Source organism: Glycine soja, chromosome 10 (genome assembly GCF_004193775.1).
Source record: "Glycine soja cultivar W05 chromosome 10, ASM419377v2, whole genome shotgun sequence".
In the NCBI taxonomy this organism is placed as follows: Eukaryota; Viridiplantae; Streptophyta; class Magnoliopsida; order Fabales; family Fabaceae; genus Glycine; species Glycine soja.
The window spans coordinates 37,412,854-37,435,657 of NC_041011.1; the positions used below are offsets into that span (position 1 = coordinate 37,412,854).

The 22,804-nt window shown below is 31.6% G+C and overlaps 1 protein-coding gene across 2 annotated transcripts; it reads left to right on the top strand.

Moving 5' to 3' along the window:
- The first annotated feature begins 883 nt into the window (after positions 1-883).
- On the top strand, positions 884-3,263 carry LOC114370238 (plasmodesmata-located protein 2-like). 2 transcript variants are annotated; one of them, XM_028327534.1, is made up of 4 exons: positions 884-1,671; positions 1,839-2,195; positions 2,664-2,771; positions 2,933-3,263. In XM_028327534.1, exons 1-4 carry the CDS (start codon positions 1,242-1,244, stop codon positions 2,938-2,940), a joined length of 903 nt encoding a protein of 300 aa, XP_028183335.1. In that variant the 5' UTR covers positions 884-1,241; the 3' UTR covers positions 2,941-3,263. The 2 variants fall into 2 exon arrangements, with proteins under 2 accessions (XP_028183335.1, XP_028183334.1); XM_028327533.1 differs by lacking the exon at positions 2,933-3,263 and having other exon boundaries at positions 2,664-2,898.
- The last annotated feature ends 19,541 nt before the right edge of the window (positions 3,264-22,804 follow it).

Sequence of the window (22,804 nt, forward strand, 5' to 3'; positions counted from 1 at the left end):
ACCTAATGGAAACACATTTTTGTTATTTTTTGCATCCCTATTTATATAATGCAAACGTTTTGTGCACAATCAATTATTTTTGGTGTTTTATTTATTTAAGGGTAAATAGTCATTTTTCGTTCCATAATGTATAAAACTTTGATAAAATTATCCCTGAATATATCATGTATGTTCTTTCATTAACGATAATAGACAGAAGTTAATTGATAGATAAATTTGTCATACTTTTTACACTTTTGAGACTAAAATTTGAATTTTTATCTTTTGGGAACGAATTTATCGGTGCTTTAAAAATAACTATTTATCATTTATTTAATTCAAGCACTTTGATTTCCATTCTGTTCAAATAAATAATAATAATAATAATAATAAAACTAGTACGCCATTTTCAAAACTATACTACACGTCTACACTACACTTTTTTAACATTTTTTTCTTTCTGAAAACTATACTACACTTTATTCTTTTAGCTTTATACATTGTACCGAGACTTTGTTACTTAAATATACCATATAAAATATTAAATAAATAAATACCCAACATTTTTTTCTTTCTGAAAACAATACTACACTTTTTTTCTTGTTCATTTAGGAGTGAAAATTTTAATTTGTTTCAGGATTCAAAATTGGTTGATCTAGTTCTTTATCATGTTATGATAATCTTTATTTGATTGAAACAATTACTTCATTTATTGAATCATTACAATTGAGTACACGAGACATAAAAAGAATATTAACCAAGTAGAATTCAGTTACATTACGACACGAGATAGGGTCATTTCAGTTATTTTTCATTGTGTTTCGTCTTTACTTCTCTCTACTAAAGGAGGCTTAATTAGGTAAATAATTTGGAGAATGGGTTAGTTGGGTATTTTTTTTATTTGGTATATTTTAGTAAAAAAGTTTTGTACTGATTGGAGACAGAGAAAGATGGTAGATGCAACTCACCCATCTGCACATCTACTGAGGTTTTAGGATATCCAAGGGAAAGTGAATCCCAACTCTCTCTCTCGAGCCACAAAACCAGAAAACTTTGAGTCGACCACAAAAAAAAAAAAAAAAAGCTAAATCCTTTTAGCTCTTGATGAAGCAAAAAGCAGCAGAAAAAGACCAAAGAATCTACAATAATTTCTTGATCCCCCTTATTATAATAGCCTTTGAGCATTGAAAGTTTTCCTCAAATTGCCATGATTTGATTCGTCAACACCCCCCCTCCCACAGACACACACACACAAAGTTAAAATGGGTTTTACTAGGAAACCAATGCTGTTTCCTTTTTTGCCGGTTTTGTTCATAACTATTCTTCTTGAGCCACCCCATGTTGCAGAATCTGCTTCTTCTGATTACTCCACTTTGGTCTACAAGGGCTGCTCAAAGGAGCCTTTCACAGATCCAAATGGGGTGTACTCCCAGGCACTTTCAGCACTCTTTGGCTCATTGGTTTCACAATCCACCAAAGCCAAGTTCTACAAAACCACTTCTGGCTCAGGCCAGAACACCATAACTGGCCTCTTCCAATGCAGAGGGGATCTCACCAATTCTGACTGCTACAACTGTGTCAGCAGGCTCCCAGTTCTGTGTGACAAACTTTGTGGCAAAACCACAGCTGCCAGAGTCCAACTTCTTGGATGCTATGTTCTCTATGAGGTTGCAGGGTTCTCCCAAATCTCAGGTACGCAAGTTCAACCTAATGGTAAAGCAATTAAAGCTCAAGTCTTAGGTTCATCAACAATATTTTTTTACTATTAGTTTTCATAAAGTAAAAAAGGCTACAAAAAGCCCAATATAAAAATATCTTAAAATTTGTTTTAGGCCTCACTCACCCTTAAGTCAGTGCAGGTATGCAAATGCTGTACAAGACTTGTGGGGCCACAAATGCTGCTGGGAGAGGGTTCGAAGAAAGGAGGGACACTGCATTCTCAGTGATGGAAAATGGGGTGGTTAGTGGCCATGGCTTCTACACTACCAGCTACCAGTCTTTGTATGTGATGGGGCAGTGTGAGGGAGATGTTGGTGACTCGGATTGTGGAGAGTGTGTGAAGAATGCTGTGCAGAGAGCTCAGGTTGAATGTGGTAGCTCTATTTCAGGACAAGTGTTTTTGCACAAGTGCTTCATTAGTTATAGCTATTACCCAAATGGGGTTCCTTCTAGATCATCATCTTCATCATCAGCTTCATACTCTTCATCTTCTTCAGGTAATAACATCACTAATAATATCTGATACCTAACCTACCTACCCACCTACACGCTGAATCAAACTGGTATGAATGTAACAAAAATTGAGAGGAAAAAGAGAAGTATCAGTTTTTAACATCATGCTAAATTTTGAAGAATCTGTCATTGTCATTGTCTATTTAAAAAACTTTAGTCTATTTTGTAATATTATGTTCATGTTTTCAAATCAGATTGAAATAGACGTGATTTGTTTACTTCTAACTTGCTTTTAGGATAAAAACTCTCAAATATAAATCACTTTACTTCCAAATCAATTCTAATCAGAATCAATTTTGTAAAATTAATTTCATTTAAAATCGGTTTTACAAACACTCACCTAAACATATTAAATTCATTGTTCCAATGTTCAAAGAAAAGGTGCTAGTATGCTAAGCATGATCATATTTTAATCTTCTATTGTGATATGTTCCCCATTGGTGCAATGACAGGGCAAAATCCAGGGAAAACAGCTGCTATAATATTAGGAGGTGCAGCTGCGGTGGCTTTTCTGGTTATATTGTTGCTATTTGCAAGGAGTTTGAAGAAGAAACATGATGGTATGAGTTATGTTCGGCAATAAGAAGTGATGTTCTGATGGATTGATTATTTATTTATCTGTTACTCACTTTGTTATTTACATATATACTTTATGCTCTTACTAATAATTTTGCATTTTGACTCTCATTCACTCATTTTGCATTATTATTATCTTGCACAGATTATTGACAGCAGAAAATGATTTCTGAGAAGGCAAAATTATTCTTTGTGATGCATTGTTTTTGCATGTCTAGTAGATGGATGAAGGGTGGTAAATAGAGTTTTGCTTGACACAAACAATACTACAGGATGGTTCACTGTAATGATTTGTTGTAGCTAGATAGTAAGATTTTGTTGTTGGGAAGAGCAATATGATTAGAACATGGAAATTAGATTTTTTTTGACGAGGGTGTAACTGTAAATTACCCAACAGAATGAATGTTTATTATATGAAAATTTTGGGTCATACCCTTTAGGCATATCAGTTATTTCTCGTTTCCCAATTTTCTATACTGTTATGAGGCTCCTTTTTTTTTTAGTTGTTCATTGACTTTATGCTTTATAAAAAGTTGCAAGTTGCAGTCCTCCCATGCTCCAAGAGTCCTGTCTCTATCTCCCCTCAAATACTTAGATATTAATTTTTTTTTCTTTTTCTTTTTTTTTTGGTATTCATAAGTTCACATAAATTATATTTGCATCAAGATTATATTTGCAAAACTTCACATATGATCCAATAACTCAAGTATTTATCGTGTCTTTAATTTTTTCAAGAGAAAATATTCAATTTGGTTATTGAAAATAAAAATCACTTGATCTAATTTTTTTACTAAAGAAAAAAAAGTTTAAAGCAGTTAAATAGTTCCTTAAGATTATAAGGGTAGGATACTTTAGTCCTTCGGTTTTTTTTTTCCTATTTTTAATACGAAATTATTTCCTAAAGAAGTAAATGTACACTAATTTTTTTTTTCATGAAAAAAGTTATTAACCTAAATTGGTTCTTGAAAATATTAATTGAATGACTAAAATATTGGCATACGTGCACTATGAAATAGCGAAGATCCAAGCGTCCAAAAAAGAAAAAAAAAAACCAAATACACTATTAATCATTTTAGTGTTCAAAATCTATTTTTTATTTTAATTTAAATTTAATTAAATATATTGAATATATATATATATAACATAGTTATTCAATAATGAGTAGTTATATAATTGAAAATTATTAAATTTTATAATAATTATTTTAAAAGTGATATCTTAAATAATATTTAATTAATTGATAATGTAGAATTTATTAGTTTTTTCTTTATCCATTTTGATATCATGTTAAGCTTTTCCATAATATTAAAAGATGATATGAGAGTCTCTTATATTATTATTTTAGATCTAAATCGCATGTAGTTTTCATGAGAAACAATTCTGCTTGAGGTAAAATAATGCTGCATCATGACTTAATGACTTAATTGATCGAGTTAAACACACACTCACTCTTTCAACATTATAAATTAATTTTTGAAATCAATACTATCATTATCCTAAAACAACACACTACTTTCTGTTATAAACACTGTCATCAAATTAACTATCTTAAACTTTTAAAATTAAATTTAATATTTTTCTAATGAAATAAAATGTGTTTAGACAATCATATAGTGCCTGTTTCCCCTAGTTGATAATAACTAAAATACAGTCAGGTAGAAGACAGAAAAACTATATATCTAAATAATTATTCAAAACAAAAAGAAAGAAAAAAGAAAAACTAACAGCGTTTTGCCATGAATTGGACGGATAACAGTCTCATGTGGTTGACATGTGATAATAATGTCGAATTGTCGACAGGTTTATAATAAGTATAGACAAGAACATTATAAACAACGTGGACAGATTTTTAAGAAAACAACATTTTTTTCCTTCATTATCTTGTAAAACTTTAAAGACGATGGTTAGCGTCCGTAAGCTTAACATGTAACACACCATGCGAGAATTTTATATACCGTTGGATATTTCTATAAAATTGGTTATAAGCATCGAATTATAGCTTTTTTTTATAAAAAAAAATGATAAACCCCATATACTATTACTAAAGTACAGTGTTATCAGTTTTTCATTCTCTCTTTGGAGCCCATCCCGAATTGATGTCCAAATGGTTTCGTGCTCAACATCATCCCCTCATTACCATCACTCGTCAACATTTTCCTTACCACTTTCTTCATTGTCCAACAAATCTAATTATTTTAAATAAATTGTTTTTCTTTGTCCCTTCTCTATTAATATTTATATATGCAAAAGTTAAACACATAAAATTGCTCAAATTACAGATTAATTAAACTAAATTTTACTATTTTATATTCCATGTTAATCAACTCATTATCATGTCAATAGTATTGCGATTACATTAAAATAGTAACCACCGTTCACAACAAATACCATTTGCAGATCTACATAGGAAAAAATTTCTTCAAACCCATAACTCTGTCATCCATGTTCTCCTCAACAGAAAGAAGGTACAAACTGAGACCCAAAAATAGGAGAAAACACCGTTAAATCAGAAAAAACTTATTCTCGTGGCGGAAAAACCAACTGTTTATTATAAAAAAAAAATCATTCGAACGAGTTAGGTGTCATATCAAAATCAATGACTGTGAATGACGATGGTGTGTCGCACGAACGCAAAAATCAAACCAAAATCGAGGATGACCTCACGGTTTCCGGGTTATGCTCACACACCAACCACGACGCATGCTACGAAGATTAGGGTTCGATGATGGAATTATTATAAGAGGCAAAACTCATTTTCTCTTCTCTTGGATAGTAAATTAGTAATAATTGTAATTTTCTCTTTATTTAATAATTAATTAATATTTTTAATAATCATTGTAATTAGAGTCTTTGATTAATCAGGGAAATCTCAAGATATTCTACAAAGTTTGATCCTATTCTGCAACTTGGAAACTAGTCTCATTTAAAATTTCTAGCCTCCTCCTTTTTGAGTTCATTTTCTCTCAATTTCTTTCATTTACTAAACCTTTTTTAAAAATAAACATCACTCTTCATAAAGTCTGTATTATCTTCATTTCATTTATTTTTGTAAAAACTTATCAAAAGGAGGAAATGGAGGGAAAAAAACAGATTCTCCCTCACAAGCTAATCATATGTTCTTAATTGAGTTGCACCATTGAGTCAATATTATCCTTTTAACAAGGTTTAATTGCAATATTAATTCCTTAATTTGAACTATTTCCAATTTTGATGCCCAAACTATTTTTTAGTTTTTTTATAGTCAAATTATCAATTCCTCTTTTTTTTTTATTTCTTTAAAGTCATAATTTTTCTGCATCGGAAAACTTTTAAATTCTCATTTTTAATTATACAAATTTTTCATGAGCTAAATTCATTAAATAATTTTAAATATTCTTTTACTTAAAATTCACCAATCAGAACATTATAATTTCCCTCAATTCAAAATTTCCCCTTTTGAAATCCTAATTTCTCATCCTGCAAAATCTTAAACTTTTTTTTTTTTTTTATCAAAGTTTCACTAAATTTCTAACTTCCAAACTCTTAAAAATATTTCATATTTTTACATCATAAAATTCTAAATTCTTAATTAAAATATAATTTAAATTAAAATAATCAAAATGTAATTAAATCATTTAACAATTATTGCATTTTTTTAAAAAAAAAATGGTTCATTCAACAATTCAATGATAAAATATTGAAACGATGATAACTCAATAAATTAAATAGAACTGTTCTACTTACTTGAAGCATTTCCAATGAAGACTTTTTAACTAAATTTCTTAAATTATTTTTTTAGTTATCACAGTATCATGTTATTATAAAAAAATCATGTTATTATAAAAAATTCTTATATAATTTTACTGATAAGAAATTTTAAGAAACTTCAAGAAATTCATAATTTTATATTTTTATTTAATTATGGTATTATTATATGTCAGATAAATATTATTTTTTATTATTAAGAAACAATTTCTTACATAATATATAAATCTTATTTTTAAGTGATCACATAAATTTACTTCAAGAAATTATAAAAAATATTTTTTTTCATTTAAGAAATATTTTGAAGAAATTCCATTTGAGATGCTATTAGTAACTGCAGAAGTTAAATACACAGTCATTTGACAATTATGGCACCAGCTTGCGACAGTTGTAACGCATGGATGATTGTTAAAAACGAATATTGAAGCTTCAAAAGACAAAATGACACAAAAAGATGATCATCATGACTCTCTGTACGTGGGGACTCATTGTATTGAATCATTAAGTAAAGAGGACAAGAAGAAAACAGATCACAATGCCACTCCTGGTCCCCTATCACTGAGGGATTATTCTTTCATATTAAAGTTATTAAAAAATATATTGTGGGTAATTTATTTCAGAAATAAAGTAAAAAATTATAGTTTTTTTTTATCAGGACTTAATAGTTGATATAATGTATATATATGCATTTCATTGTGTTGGAATATCAACTATGATTACATATTTTAATTATCATTGTTCACTTTAATTAGAAAGTTAAATTAAAAAAAAGTCCTAAAATAAAGTAGAAGAGTATACGAGTTTGACAGTCTGACTTATGCTATTTGGTAATTATTTCAAATAAAGAATAGAAATTTATATTCTTTTTACCTTATCAAATAAACAAGTTTTGTTTTATTAAAGAAAAAAATAGAAGCATCTATGAATAAAGTGAAAAAAATGGAAGGACTTTGTAATAAAAAGCTAAAACTACACCCGTTCTCTTATCTTTCTTTCAAAGCAATAACGTTTTTAAACAAAGGATTTGCTTTTCTCTTTCTCCATCCTATTTTACTTCCTTATTAAATTTTGTACCAAATAAACTCTCGTGTATAAATTTAAACAAAGTTGTTTTAAAAAAGTTTATTTCAGAAATAAATAATAAAAATTATGATTTCTCTAAAATTAATTAGTTTAAACACGCATTTAGCACTAAAATTCCACGCCAAAATATCTTTGTAGAGAAAAGACCTTGCTTAAAAGTTACGACACATTATTGGTGTTCAAGACAAGACAAGTCATTGAGCTTCCTTTTATATATCACTGAAGAAGCAAATCTTTACTATATATCACTAAAATTCCTACTGACATTTTAAATATTTGAAAAACTAATTAAATGAACAATTAAGTAAACTTTAATAGGACTAGTTTATTGACAAAATTTTCAGAAACGTTCATAAATATTTCAAAAACTAATTTGATGACTAAAATTTTGAAAAGAGAAATAGAATGACATATAATTTTGGATGAACAAATTGAGAGACTTCTTTAATTCAAAGAGGAAGATCACTAAACAATAAATAAGGATGAAGATCTTATGAGATTTCAGGACCTAAAAACATTTAATTTAGCTCATGAACATCTTACGATAAGTTCTCTTTGCTCTATGTGGGGGTTTGATCATTAGGGGATTTTTTTTTCTAATTTATCAAATGGGCATAAGTCGTATGGATGGTTACGACTTTAACTGCAAAAATCTTTAGATTTTTGGGACTCTATTTTTTCTTTTTTTAATGAAATCATATCCATTGTGATGACTTTAGATATTTTTTTTAAAGAAAAAAAATTATGACTTTGAAGTTGCGTGATGTCTTACAACTTGAAAGTCGTATATTTCTTGAGACTTGAAAGTCATCTATTTGTTTATCTTTTGTAACTTTTTTTTCTTTTTAATGTTATAAATTATTATTTGTAAGTTATTTATTTTCCATATTTATGTTTTCAATATTATTAATTATTATTTGAAAGGGAATTAAAAAAAAGTTGTAAACAAAATACTTAATTTATTTTTAAAATGTAATGCACATAGTTTTTTTTATAAATATTAATAGTGGGATGATGTCCAGCAATGAATTTTTCTAGATATGCATCATGATCTTTTATCTTGTTAACTTGATTTATTGGTGGTTGTTTTGCAATCTCTTCCTTAATCTTATTCTAGGAACATGTGTACCAGTTTCTTGTCGAACATCATCACCACCATAACCATCACCATCATTATTAGCATTACTTTCATTTCCTTGAAAGTAAATATAAATGACCTCAATAGTTTAGTTCATATTTTATGTTTGATCCTTTTAAACGGCAAGACATATCGAGAAGACCAACCACTAATTTTATACATAATAAGATAGACAAACCAATTCCAAATAAGCTAAGAAATACTCATTGTGTATTATGTTATTTTTATATTAAATTTTTTTATTAGTAAATTATTTTCTTATTTAAATTATTTTAACAAGTATTTTTTTCCGTAGGATTAATTGTCAAAATTAAATAATACTCTAAAGTCGGAGGACAATTCACGATTTTAAAGTCACAAGATAATTAGCGACTTTAAAATCATATAGTCCTATATGACTTTGGTGTATTTAATTTTAAAAGAGAAATAAAAATAAAATAACAAAAGTCATAAAATAGTTTACGGCTTTATTAAAAAAATTAATAGAAACAAAAATAAAAATCTCAAAAATAATACAACTTCTGTATCTCAAGTTATAACCGTCTATGCGACTTACTCTCAATTGATAAATGTTTCAAAAACTACCCCCATCTAATAAATTAAAAAAAAATTGCCCCCTAATAATCAAAAGCTCCAAAAATGTGAACCATAGAAATATTATATAACTATTGATCCATACATAGATAAATCCCCACCAATTAATTCACCATAGAAAATACGGGTATAAGATTTACGTACTCATCAACAATTACATACTATATATATTTTTTATTAGAGTTAATCTTCCTCGAGTTGGATAAAATCACTAATAGATAACTAACAAAGTTCCTTCTAAGTATTTATAATACAACCGTATTTTCAGAGTTTGAATTCAAAATTAACCTAAAAATGATTTGGCGTTAGTTAATCCGTACACTAAGTTGTGTATAGGCTGATTTGTGGCTGCCAACAATTTTCCCTTTTGAATATTACAAAGTCCACCAAGGAATATCCTATATTGATGGTTTGGATGAAGAATAATACTATACTGGCTACAAGTTCAAGCTGGGACATATTTCTCTCATCAAAGATCATTTAATTACTGTGCTGAAATATTGGCTGATAATGGTGCTTTGCAACCTTCACATTCTGACACTCCTATAATCCTCTTAATTAGAGCAATGGCTATAATGCTATATATAGGCATAGCCGCATAGGGAACTTGGTTCCTGGTGGCCATGATGTGGCTCTTGGTTTGTTTCATGAATTAGTTGATTCTTTATGCAAGATTCTTCCTGGTGGTGGAGCCTCGATCTCACGTATGGCAACAAACATATTAATTGACTCCGCATACACGATCCCATGTTACATAATCACATCAACAAAGGGTGTTGAGGGTAGTGGAAGAGCTGTGTTACTATCATCTTGCTACAAAACTTTCAATTTCAGACACCTCTTTATGTATCTTTGTTGTCTTTTACCTTAGAGGCACATTTTGAAGGTTAATTAGAAGATATTGTCTCCAACCCTAACGAAACCCACGTAATTTTGATCCCTCGCTCAGACCCGATCGGACTCATCTAATTACACTTGTATGCATATGTAGATAAAATTGACGAGGGTTGATATAAGTAGTTAATATAATTCAAATTAGTTCTCATTTTTTTCGTGATCGAATGCAAGTTCAATTTTCTTATAAAGTCACTAAAGTGTTACCTGGCGGACAACTCTTTTGAGAAAAATCTGCAGGCATTCAAAGTCTTGTTTAGTACGTAACTTTGTTTGGTTAAAATTAAGGCTGCCGAGGCTCCTGATAATATTCAATTTAGTTCTTAAATTTGTAATACGTGAATTTTTAAATTATGAAAAAATAAAATTTTATCCCTTAATTTTAAAAAAAATAAAATAAATATATAAAGCTTGGTTGGGGAGAGGAAGTAGTCATTAGATTTCAATGTTTAGATTTCTTCATTCTGTAAAAAAAAATAAAAAATAGACAGTTGAAATTTCTTAACAAATAAATCATTTAAAATTTTTTATAACAATTTAGTCCATTTAAGTCAGTGCGATTTGCCAATATTGATCCCACAAAAAAAATATAGGATACCACAAGTCCATGAACAATCAATCATTGTACTATAAAAATTGGATAGGTCCTATCTATGATCATTGGAGGCCTCCTTAAAAGATCTACTAAATTCATCAAGTTGTTCCAAAGGATTTAAGTCTTTCTATTTGTATGCCGTGATCAAATAACAATTGAGAATGAATAAGAGGCTTACACAACAAAAAATTTTCAAAGTCAAATATGTTCAACAATACCATGTAGGTTTATCCGTTTCGTTTAACGAAAAAAAAAAAAATAGATGATCAGACAATTTGTCCCATTTTTTATAAATTGAAGGACAAAATTTCATTTTTTTATAATTTAGGGACTCAAGTGTCTGCACATTACAAATTCAAAGACCAGATTGAATATTTAACCGATATTTGATGAATTTAGTACAAAAACATAGATAAGACCCTTATATATTAAAAATAATACATTTTATTTTGTTAAACAAATAACATAATTTCAATAAATTTTAGAAAAATATATCACATTTTTTTATTTAACTTACTCTTATGTTATCATCTATCATTCAATTTACTTACTAAAAAAAGTTACAAAAATATCAATATATAAGATCATTCCCTTGCTAATAAGAGAACAAATAAATAAAATACGTATATGTAATATAATTATGTAATGATTTTATATAATTTCTTCCTTTTTTATGTTATGTTCCGTTTTCCTTTCTCATCGCATCTTTTATTACATCTCACCCTCTTTCTCATTTTCCTATATCTCTTACCACTAAAGATAGATACAACCCTTGATAGGATGGGTCAAATGAGATCCAAAAGAAATAAAATAAAACGGTTTAAAAATTTAATTGATTGGAGTTAAATATGTATTTTATAATTATAGTTTTATTTTACTTAGTTTTAGAATAACATGATATTCACATTTAGATAGTTATTGTCGTTTTTAGGATTATATAAATGTATCCTTCTTTACTTATTATCATCCATAAATGAAATCAGACATTTATATTATTTATTTTTTTATAACTTTTCTCTGATCTTTTATGGTATTTTATTAAGAATAAAAGTCAAGTAGCTGTTTGCACTCTAACAACTCTCATAAAAGAATATATATACAACCACAATTTTTAATAAATTTTTAAGATCTATATTTTTTTTTGTAAATGTTTCTTAATAATAAAAAAAGAATATTGTTTCATTTTTAAGCGGAGAATGTATTATTCTTATTTTTATTATTATCAGGTTAACAATTAAACTTCATTTTAAAAAAATATGACAATGAATTTTACTTTTAAAACTTTAAATATGATATCTAAATATAATAAATATTTTCTATCAAAGGAATTGCTAAAATGATTTGACAACATCTAGGGTGGGCGAGCACTAAAATGATTGGTATCTGGTGAACCAGTAAGTTAAATGGTGATGCAATCCTACTCCGGAAGGGCATTGGATAGAAGACTCAAAGTAGATTGGACTAGAGATGCAAGAAAAGATCCTAGGGTTCTCATGAGCCTTAGAGTAGATTTTGGACCCATGGGCTAAGTATGAGCCCACTTATCTTTGTACATATTAGATTAAAGTTTCATTATTTTTGGGTCTTGTATTTAGGGCTCCATAATGTAGGTAGGGTACCCTAGAAATATAGGATTTTTCAGCCCTTGTATTTTAGGGTGCCTAGACTAGTTTTTGTATTAGGGGTAGTTTTGTAATTTCACATGCATTAAGTGAATATTTGATGTGTGTGTTGGAAAATAAATTTAATTGAATTGGGAGAAGCCCAATCCAATTAAATTTTAGAGGGGGGGGGGTGAGCATTTGCTTGCTACACTCCATTGTTACATCATATAGTCACACTTTGTGCATGTCCTTCATGTTTTACATGTCTTATGACACCTAAGCACACTTAGTGAAGAATCTTGGACTTGATCTTGGATTAGTGGGCTGAACCATAACTAAAATTCACTAATCATAATTAGTAAAATTTTGGCTCCAAAGTTTGGCTCCACAAATTCAATTTCAAATCCAAGTGAAATTTGAATAGAAATTCAAATTTCCCTCCAATTTTGTGTGACACTTAGGCTATAAATAGAGATCATGTGTGTGTATTTTTTTGGAACTTTTAAACTTCAGATTTCATAGCTCTTTTAGAGCATAAAATTTCATGCTCTTCTCTTCCTCTCCATTCATTCATCTTCTTCTTCCTCCAAGCTCTTATTCATGGCCTCCTATGGTGGTGAACTTCTTCTAGACTCATCTTCTCCTTGAAGTGGCGTCTCCTCTCTCTCTTCCTTCTCCATTCCGCTGCCATTCATCTTCCAAGAAGCAAAGGAATCCATTGATGAAGAAGATACTAGGCCTACAAGCTCTAATGGAGCTTACATCATGAAGTATCAAGAGCATCTTCATCTAGGTGATGTTCTTTTGCTTCCTCTATCTTTTTGTTCAGTAAATTCTCTTTAATTCCTTGTTCTTCATCTTATTCTCCATGTATATCCTCCATTGTCTTGTGGTTTGGTGTTGTTTAGAGTAGATTCAAAAAAAATAAACCGATTAAATCTTAGATCTACACTTGTTCTTGCATTTCTATGGTTCAAATTTTGTAGATCTACTCTGAAATTTGAAGTTTAATTTTCAAATGATCAAAGTTGAAAAAATGAACACACATGACCTCTATTTATAGCCTAAGTGTCACAAAAAATTGGAGGGAAATTTGAATTTCAATTCAAATTTCACTTGAATTTGAAATTGAATTTGTGGAGCCAAACTTTGGAGCCAAAATTTCACTAATTATGATTAGTGAATTTTAGTTATGGTTTAGCCCACTAATCCAATATCAATTCCAAGATTCTGCACTAAGTGTACTTAGGTGTCATGAGGCATGTAAAACATGAAGGACATGCACAAAGTGTGACTATATGATGTGGCAATGAGGTGTAGTAAGAAAATGCTCACCTCCCCCTCTAAAATTTAATTGGATTTGGCTTCTACCAATTCAATTAAATTTATTTCCAACCAAACACATCAAATATTCACTTAGTGCATGTGAAATTACAAAACTACCCTTAATACAAAAACTAGTCTAGATGCCCTAAAATACAAGGGCTGAAAAATCCTATATTTCTAGGGTACCCTACCTACATTATGGAGCCCTAAATACAAAGACCAAATATAATGACATCCTAGTCTAATATGTACAAAGATAATTGGACCCAACCTTGGCCCATGGGTTCAGAAATCTATCCTGAGGTTCATTAGAACCCTAAGGTCTTCTTCAGCAGCTCTAGCCCAATCCTCTGGGAGCCTCTTGCTCATGGCTCTAGTGACTGGTCCCTTCCTAGGGAGGATTGCATCACTATCACACCTCCATCGAAAGGAAGAAGCCCAATTGATTTTGGCAGAGTCTTGTAATCCTGTAATCATTGGTTCATGCAAAGTAATCTAGCAATAGCACCTATTTACATAGTTAGTGAGTCATGTTCAAATTTTATAATATCAATGAATATAGACATATGCAAACTAGAAGCATCCAGTATGTATGTGTGCCAATCTATAAATAATGACCAGTTGCTTAATTTGGTTAAATTAAGGTACAAATTTTTGTGAATGCTATTATGGAATCTATATATTTTCAAAATTACATGTAACATTTCATCGTTCATTTCTCATATCCTTAGCATATCACGTGTACAGATCAACACATCACTTTATGGTCAAACTTTTGACATTTTTTCATATCTTGAAAACAAATGGCACTTGTTCTCACTTTGCATCTCAGACTAAATCTAGCATACATAAAGAAATAGATCAATGAAATTGCAGGAAATAGATCAAGTCATGAAATTATTAATTACCATTCAAATAGTGCTTTCAAGCTTTTAATATGAGGATTCAAGATTCAAAAAATAATAGGAAGACATCAAAATTAAAGTACATCTTTAGAGCTCAAAGGGACAAACCTGTGAGGCAAGTCGACTAGAAAATGATACAAGGGAAATGTTCTCTTGCATCTCGTTCAACATGAGACTAAAAGAGTCTACAGAAAGATCTCTAGACAGTAGTTCATGTGAATGTTTTAAGACATCCAACAACTTCTCTAATTCCTGAAATAAAATAGTCAGTATTACATTAGTTAATGAACATTGAGAAAACAAAAGGTAGTTCATAATTGTTGGCCATGGTAGGGAGTAAAGGTAAAATCACTAACCACTATGGCACACAGATCCTGACACTCAAAATGATCAAATAGAAACTCAATATTTTCACGGAAAAACTTGTTCATCCGTTCAGTGATCAAACTTCGCAAATTAATCATCCTTCCAAGCAGTTGTGCATGAAAAGATATTTAATCACGTGAGTGTATGTGTGAGAGAGAGAGATCATATAAATAGAACAATGAATACACCATGAAAATAAAAGTTTATAATCTGTGTAAGTATCAATCTTACCCTTCATGATCATTTTCTTAAACAATCTCCATTAGTTTGTTGTAGGATGTGGCATTGAAGATGATTAAAAGCTCTTCATTAGCTAGATTCCCTCTAATTTGCTTTAAACTGGAAACTTGAATAACTAATCAAAAGAAGGATTTGAGGTAGCCTAGCCACCAGTTATTCTCTCTTTATTTCTCAACTCAAGTATTTACCAAATCTACATGTTTATTTTGGATGGAAGTATATCTAGGTAAGGATAAATCCTCCAGTCCCCTACACACACTCTTATATCACTATCAGTTCAACACAAACTAGCCCTCAATTTTTTGTTTTAATGGACCACCTTATTTGTCAAGTGTCAATTGAATCAGTTCCCATATCCATCCTAAATACAAAACTTTTTTAAAAAAATCTAAACAAAAATAATGAAACATTAACAAGTTAAACCTAAAGAGTAGACATTGAGGTTTTGCCAAGAATGTCATATGGAACAAAAAGATGTTAAGTTGATATACAAGATACTTGTTCCCACGGAACATCTCAACATACAAATTCAACAAAATAGCCCATCCCTTGCTTAATAAAATCTGCATATACAATTAAGAAAGATCAATCACCATCCATCTTTGGTTTGAATTTGTAGACCATATGACATGTTTATTATTCAGATTCACCTTTGACAACTCTATTCATGAACTTTATTTATACAGTCATGCTAAGCCTACAATAAGTCATATATATGGCATGATAGATATTCATGAACATGAACAACTGTTGATCTAAAAGAACAAGCCAAGTGTCTAGAATCAATAAATAACTACAAAAGACTATGATAGTGAAAGGTACAAAATACAAACACCATCACAAATGACTAGAGTTGATGAAAGGATGAACAAAATGATTGCTAAAAGACTAAAAAAGTTAGAAGCATGCTTTCTCAAGCAAAACTTCCCAAATTGTTTAGATGTCCCAAAGTTAGACGATCCACAAGAAACCGGCAACCTTTGAGAAGGGATTTCTCATACGACTTTGTTAACTAACCAAGCTCTATAGCATAGAGAAATATATAAATAGGTGCTAAGTTAGAAAGAGTGTTGGACTTTCTGGTTAGCTTTACTTCACTTGATAGGTGGTGTAAACTCTTTGTATAAGGAAAATCTTAAAAAGTTTTGTTAGAAGATAGAGTAATTGAATATTAATTGACAATAAAGTACAATTACTTAACAATGGTGAGTTAGAGACACTCTTTTTGCCAAAAGGTCATACCGGATTCAGTGGCCTAACACCTTCCTACTTCTTAAGAAAAGAAGTTTACGTACATAGAAAACAAAACAGATGTTTCTACAATGGAAAAAATGCTTATGAGCAGCAAAAAGACTGATGTCACTCACTAATTCTGAAGGATAGTTAATTGGTGTATAGCCAGCCCAAAAATAAATGATTGAAATTGCTTGTCCATCCCTGTAAGTGCATATTGAAATTGGATATATTGGAGACATGATTCATACGGTACACTGGCTTTCCATACTGTATCAATTTGTCTATTTCCACTGATTTGAGGTTAATTTGTTTCTCTGCAAGTTTACTTGTTGAACTTTGTTACCTATAGGTAGGATTTAATATGAAAAAGGTAACTAAAGGGAATGTAACAATAAATTTATAGGACCTTCAAGGTCAATGAAGGTTTCGAAGTATGTGGGAGAGATATTGTCATGCTGTTTCAGCAATTGTGCATGCCCTCTAAACACTTTGAAACACACATTCACCCTGACCACTCACTGAAATATTATCTTTTCTTATCTAATGAAAAGTTTCATATGCCTTTCTCCCTGTAACAATAAAATTAGGATTTACTTTGTTAGTTTGAAACTTTATATTTATTTTTCCCACATTGAAAAATATGAATGATTGTTCCAACTTCTAAGGTTCCATGAAAATACTGCTACAATCTCACCTTGCAGCTCTTTGACTAAGAGATTTCAAAAGTTCAATCAATGAATAATTAATTAATTTGCTCTAATGAATATCACAGTCGAATGAACCTTTTAGAGGTAAAAGCTTGTTACTAGAAAAGTACAAATATTGAAAATTGTCCATGTAATTAAATTGATTGATAAAAACAACTACAAAATATTACCAACCATCAGCAACAACAGGCCAATAAGGAGCTTTAGTTGGAGCATGTAATTGTTGAAGAGTAACTGGAACAACCTTCATAATAGAAATTGAAAAACCTAACAACAAATGAAATAATGCGAATCAGAACTGCATAATGATTCACAAAAGAAGTCATAAATGACCCTGTATAAACTCTATCAACAACCAATCCATGTTCTACCTGTAACTTTGGAACTATTTTTCCAGTTGTAATCATTAGTTCCATTGTACGAGTGCCACCTAACCTGCATATGAAAGAATGGTTGTATAGACAAAATTGTTTTGTACTACTGTATAGACAAAATTTAAATTTGACATATCTAATTAAACTTAAATAATTTTATGTCTATTGGATAAGAAAGAATGGTTGTGTATTAGATAAATTTTGCTTTATCAGAGGGTAGTATATGACATACCTTATTGTCTTTTTCTTAGACAACATGTGAAAGGGACGACCATATATAGTGCGGCTAACGCTGACCTGCATACAATTAGTGTTGCACAACAAAAACACTGATCCTATATGGGGACCAATACAAAACGCAACCCCAAAGTAGTGCATAATGAATAACGTAAAGAAGTCAAATTTAGAGAGATTTATATAACAATGCCGAATTAAAAGTCATGACCACAAATAATCATGAAACTTAAACAATGAAAATTTTACATTACAAACAATAATGTTCCTATGTCATCTAAATTTGTCTAATTTACATCCATCTTTCCAACTTGTAGAAAATAGGCTGCCCATTTCTTTCGTAATGTCGTCATGGTGTCACTGTCTAATGGTGTTCCATTAGAAAAACACTACAAATTTGAAAAAATTATATAAGGTTAGCACATGAAACATTGAGGTATGATTTCATACTCCACAAATTCATTAGTTAGTGTAATAGTATGCATACCTTGTTCCATTCATTCTTCAAACCGCCGGTGACGATGCACCACATCCTATGCATCACATAATATCCACACTCATAGGCTCCGGCTTGTACATAACTCTACATGCAATATGAAAATACTCAATTAAGCTTGGTCATTTTTTGTTACACATGATAGTTATTTCAAATTTCCATAAATACAAGGATTACGACACACCTTTGGTTCAATCCATTGAGGTGGAGGTCCATTCTCCTTGCCTTGGAAAGTAATGGATATTTTCTTCATTGCGCTAAGTTTGAAAATAACAAAAAACGTATATAACATGTAATCTTTTGACTGCTAAACTACAACTGATGACCAATGCTAAATTTTATAAGCTTGCCAAGTACCTGTTAACTGTAGCCTTAATGTGAACATCATGCTTTCTCCGTATAGAACAAAACCATACTACAATATTCTCTCGTGGACACAACACAAGAAGTTGCCAATGTGCCCTGAAGTCAAAAAAATCAAATTGACCATCAAATAAATGCAAACACATTGATAATAGCCACATCAATTGACTTACTGATTCAAGTAAGGTCCTAAGTAGACTTCTCGATGTAATTCCTTGACCCACGTTTCTATGTACTATTCACATTCTTGACGCGTGTCCTTTGTGCAACGTATAGACTGGGGCTTAAGGAAACCATAAACTGGAGCAAAACCTATGCTTGTATTCCAATCATTCACAAACCTTTTTTAAAGACGGTAAACAATATTGTTAGCCAAATATAGAGTGGACAATTAATTATGACTTACATTACGATATATAATTTACTTACATCATCCACAACTGTAGTATAGATATGTTTAAACATTTGTCACCTAAAATGATTTCAGTTACATCTGCATGTGTGATGAAAAAACCATTTGTGGAATTAGTTATCCCAAATTTCGCCCTGTCCCATGACAACTAAATTGGCTTTTGGTAAACGACATACAACTTCTTAACCAACTCTCCCAGGGGATCATCTGTGGCCACAACATTGGCCCTGTCAGTTTGTTCAACAGACTTCGATGGAGGCTTATTGGATACTAACACCACCTATCATAATACCAATTACTGTACATGTAATTATGCATGACAAAAAATACAAGGGATTCATAGGGTAAAAAAGAACCTCATCAGTTACTTTTCTAACAAGATGTGTGGGTCATGCGATGAATGTGCCAACGACCTGGTTCAGATATCAAACCTCTGATGTAGGAAAAAGGACCTCAGTGTCAGGGTGGTAATATGTGACAACATTCACCCTAACAACGTCATCTGCATAACAAACATTGTGTATGGTGGATGAATTGTCATACACTTTTCCCAAGGCCACTAGCAAAGTACTTTCATCTTCAACTACGAACAAACCCATTAGATCCACATCAACATCAGAAGGCTCTTTAGGTAATCCTTAGGCCTCAGGTGCAGCGTAGCTACCCTTTATGCTCACGCGCAACTAAATGTTGTATTTCTGGCGCCTCAAGGGGGCTGACTCATGTGATGCAATATGAGATAACTCTATTTTAAGTGCTTGTTTTAAATCTCGCTTCATTATCTCCAAATTGCAGATGTGTTGTTCTTCAACTGCCCTCCTCCAAGCCTCTTGCTACTGCTTGTGTTCTTCTTCCACCTCCTTTCTTATCTCATCCTTAATTCCACTGATGATTTCAGGCAATTGTTGTTGGTTGATTGATGGTGAGGACGTGCTAGAAGCACATGACACTTTGCTAAAGTATTGGCTTATTGTGACACCTGTCCTTGTGACACGAACATGTCCTAGATGCTCAGGTCGGCTTATGGTCGTGTTCAGTATATCCTGACGCCTATGCAGAACAAAGCTTCCCTGCGTAGCCTGTTCCTTTAATGAATCCTACATGCAGATATATTTGTTGAATTTCAATAAAATAAAGTTAAATGTTAGCTAACGATTATTTGACAATCACTGTAAGTGAAGAAGACATGAACTCACAATTTTGTTTGCAATTTGTTGTGCCGCTTCAGAAGTCATTTGGCCATAACGCTTTGTGCGGGCCATCTTCCACTTCAGGTGTCTCGACACTGGGGATGGAGGGTCGAGGTTGAGTGTTGGGTTTTCAGTAAACTCATCTTGCTGATCTCGACGCTTCCTCTTCTCGTCCATAAGTTTCTTGTCAATATGTTCATAACCCCTACGAGACAATACGTGGGGGCAATCATTGAATTTCTAAATTTCCTGTGCTTTCTTCCGTATACCCTTAAAAACACAAGCTTGTAGTAGTCATATATATATATATATATATATATATATATATATATATATATATATATATATATATATATATTAAAAAATAGCACATACAAGTCTGAATCCATTATTGAATATAAGGCAACTACCACAAACCTGCCAATTAGGGGTTTGGTGGCTTTTTGCAAATTCGGCCCATGTTGCTAGATCAAGACCATACTTCACCGTAGGATCAGATATTTGCTGACCTTCATTGTCAGCATAGACAAATTTAGAAGTCAATGACGACTTAAATTGCCTCCATCTAGTTTCTAGTTGCAACTGTTAACATCACCTTCTTTTTTGCCTCCTCACGTTCAGGGATGTCAAGTTTGTGATGCACAACAAAAGGTGTTATGTAACAGTAAGTAAATGATTCCTTTAAAACTAACTTAAAAACAAAATCATAAGAATATGTGTATTTATAACCACTTACCAAAATATCTTCCCATATTAGGTTCTTTAGATTGTCTGGGACAACACTCCAATTCGCGTGGACAATAGGAATTTTTTCCCTTGTGACAACCCCTAGATAACTGTGAAATTTCTCTTTATGAGGCCCTGAGCCTCTACCTGTAGCAGGATTCACATTCACAATTGGTCGTGGGTTATCTAAGCTTCTAGTAGTTAGGCTTCTGAGCCGGGTGAATTGTTTAATCCTTTTTGAAGTAACCTTTGCAGGGTTTTCTGAATGTGGCGGGGGCGTTGGGGGTGTTGCCATCACCCAGCGGAAAATAACAAAATTGAGTTACAACAAATTCAGTTATGTAATAGGGTGCATGAAGTTGAAAAAATAACTTAGAAATTTATGCTTGACAAATAAAACACAGTTACATAATACGTATATGGTTATGCTTACACAGTTACGTAGGAATGTTCTCCCATAAACCCTCATCATGATCAGTACGATTTGCATATACATCATCCTCCATTTGTTCATTAGTAGTTGAAGGCATGTATTTGGAGAAAGGCAGCATGTCAGGTGCATCAAGTGTTGAACCATCAATATGGTGACTTGTAGAAATTGTTCTCCCTTGCAAAACCACTACCCATCTAGAGTCGTAGGGATCTTCTACATAAAACACTTGTCGAGCTTGCACTGTCATTATGAATGTGTCATCCTTGTAACCTACCTTTTTAAGGTCTACTAAAGTAAATCCCATTTTGTCTTGACGCACACCTGTATTTCCATTGACCCACTTACATTTAAAGAGAGGTACTCTAAATTCACCATAATCAAGTTCCCAAATGTCTTCAATGACTCCATAGTAAGGCATGCATGCTTCAATGGGGCTATTGTCAGAAGCACTACAAAAGTGATGCGATTGACCATCCACACTAACCCCGCTGTTCTGCATACTACTTTTATCATCCTGGGACTTTGTGTAGAAAGAATAATGATTGATATCATATCCCTTCCAAGTTGGAACATTCAAATTTGGACCGATAGCTAGCAATCTGAACATCTTTGAAACACTATGATCAGCGAAGATTTGTTGTCTAAACCATTGTAGGAAAGTTCTATTATGCTCTTGCAACAACCTCATCATGTTCATTTTCCGGTGAATACGACTAACATGTTATTTGTGAGCATCTATGTAAGGGATGACCTTTGTTGTGTTGTGTAATACATATAGATGAGCTTGAGACAGCTGTTGGCGATCCATGGTTACAACATTGAACCCTCGTGTGCCCCTACCTTCAACGGTGCTGTCATGACGACTTTCAGGAACACCCACAGGTGTAGCGGTGTGTATATATTCTGAACAGAACTCAATAGCTTCCTCAACAATGTATCTTTCAACAATGCTAGCCTCTGGGCGATATTGATTTTTTGTATATCCTTTCAAGACCTTCATGTAACGTTCAACAGGATACATCCAGCGTAAAAACACGGGCCCACACAATCGAATCTCACGCACAAGATGAACAATTAAGTGAACCATGATGTCAAAAAATGATGGAGGAAAATACATTTCTAATTCACACAGGATAATGGCTGCCTGATTCTCCAAATCATCCAATTGTTTTGGGTCAATCACCTTGCTAGAGATAGTATTAAAGAAAAAATACAATCGGGTTATCGCAACCCTAACTTTCTCAGGCAATATACCATGAACAGCCATTGGCAATAATTGTTGCATTAACACGTGACAATCATGAGATTTCAAGCCAACCAACTTCAAATCATTAACTGACACAAGCCTCTTGATATT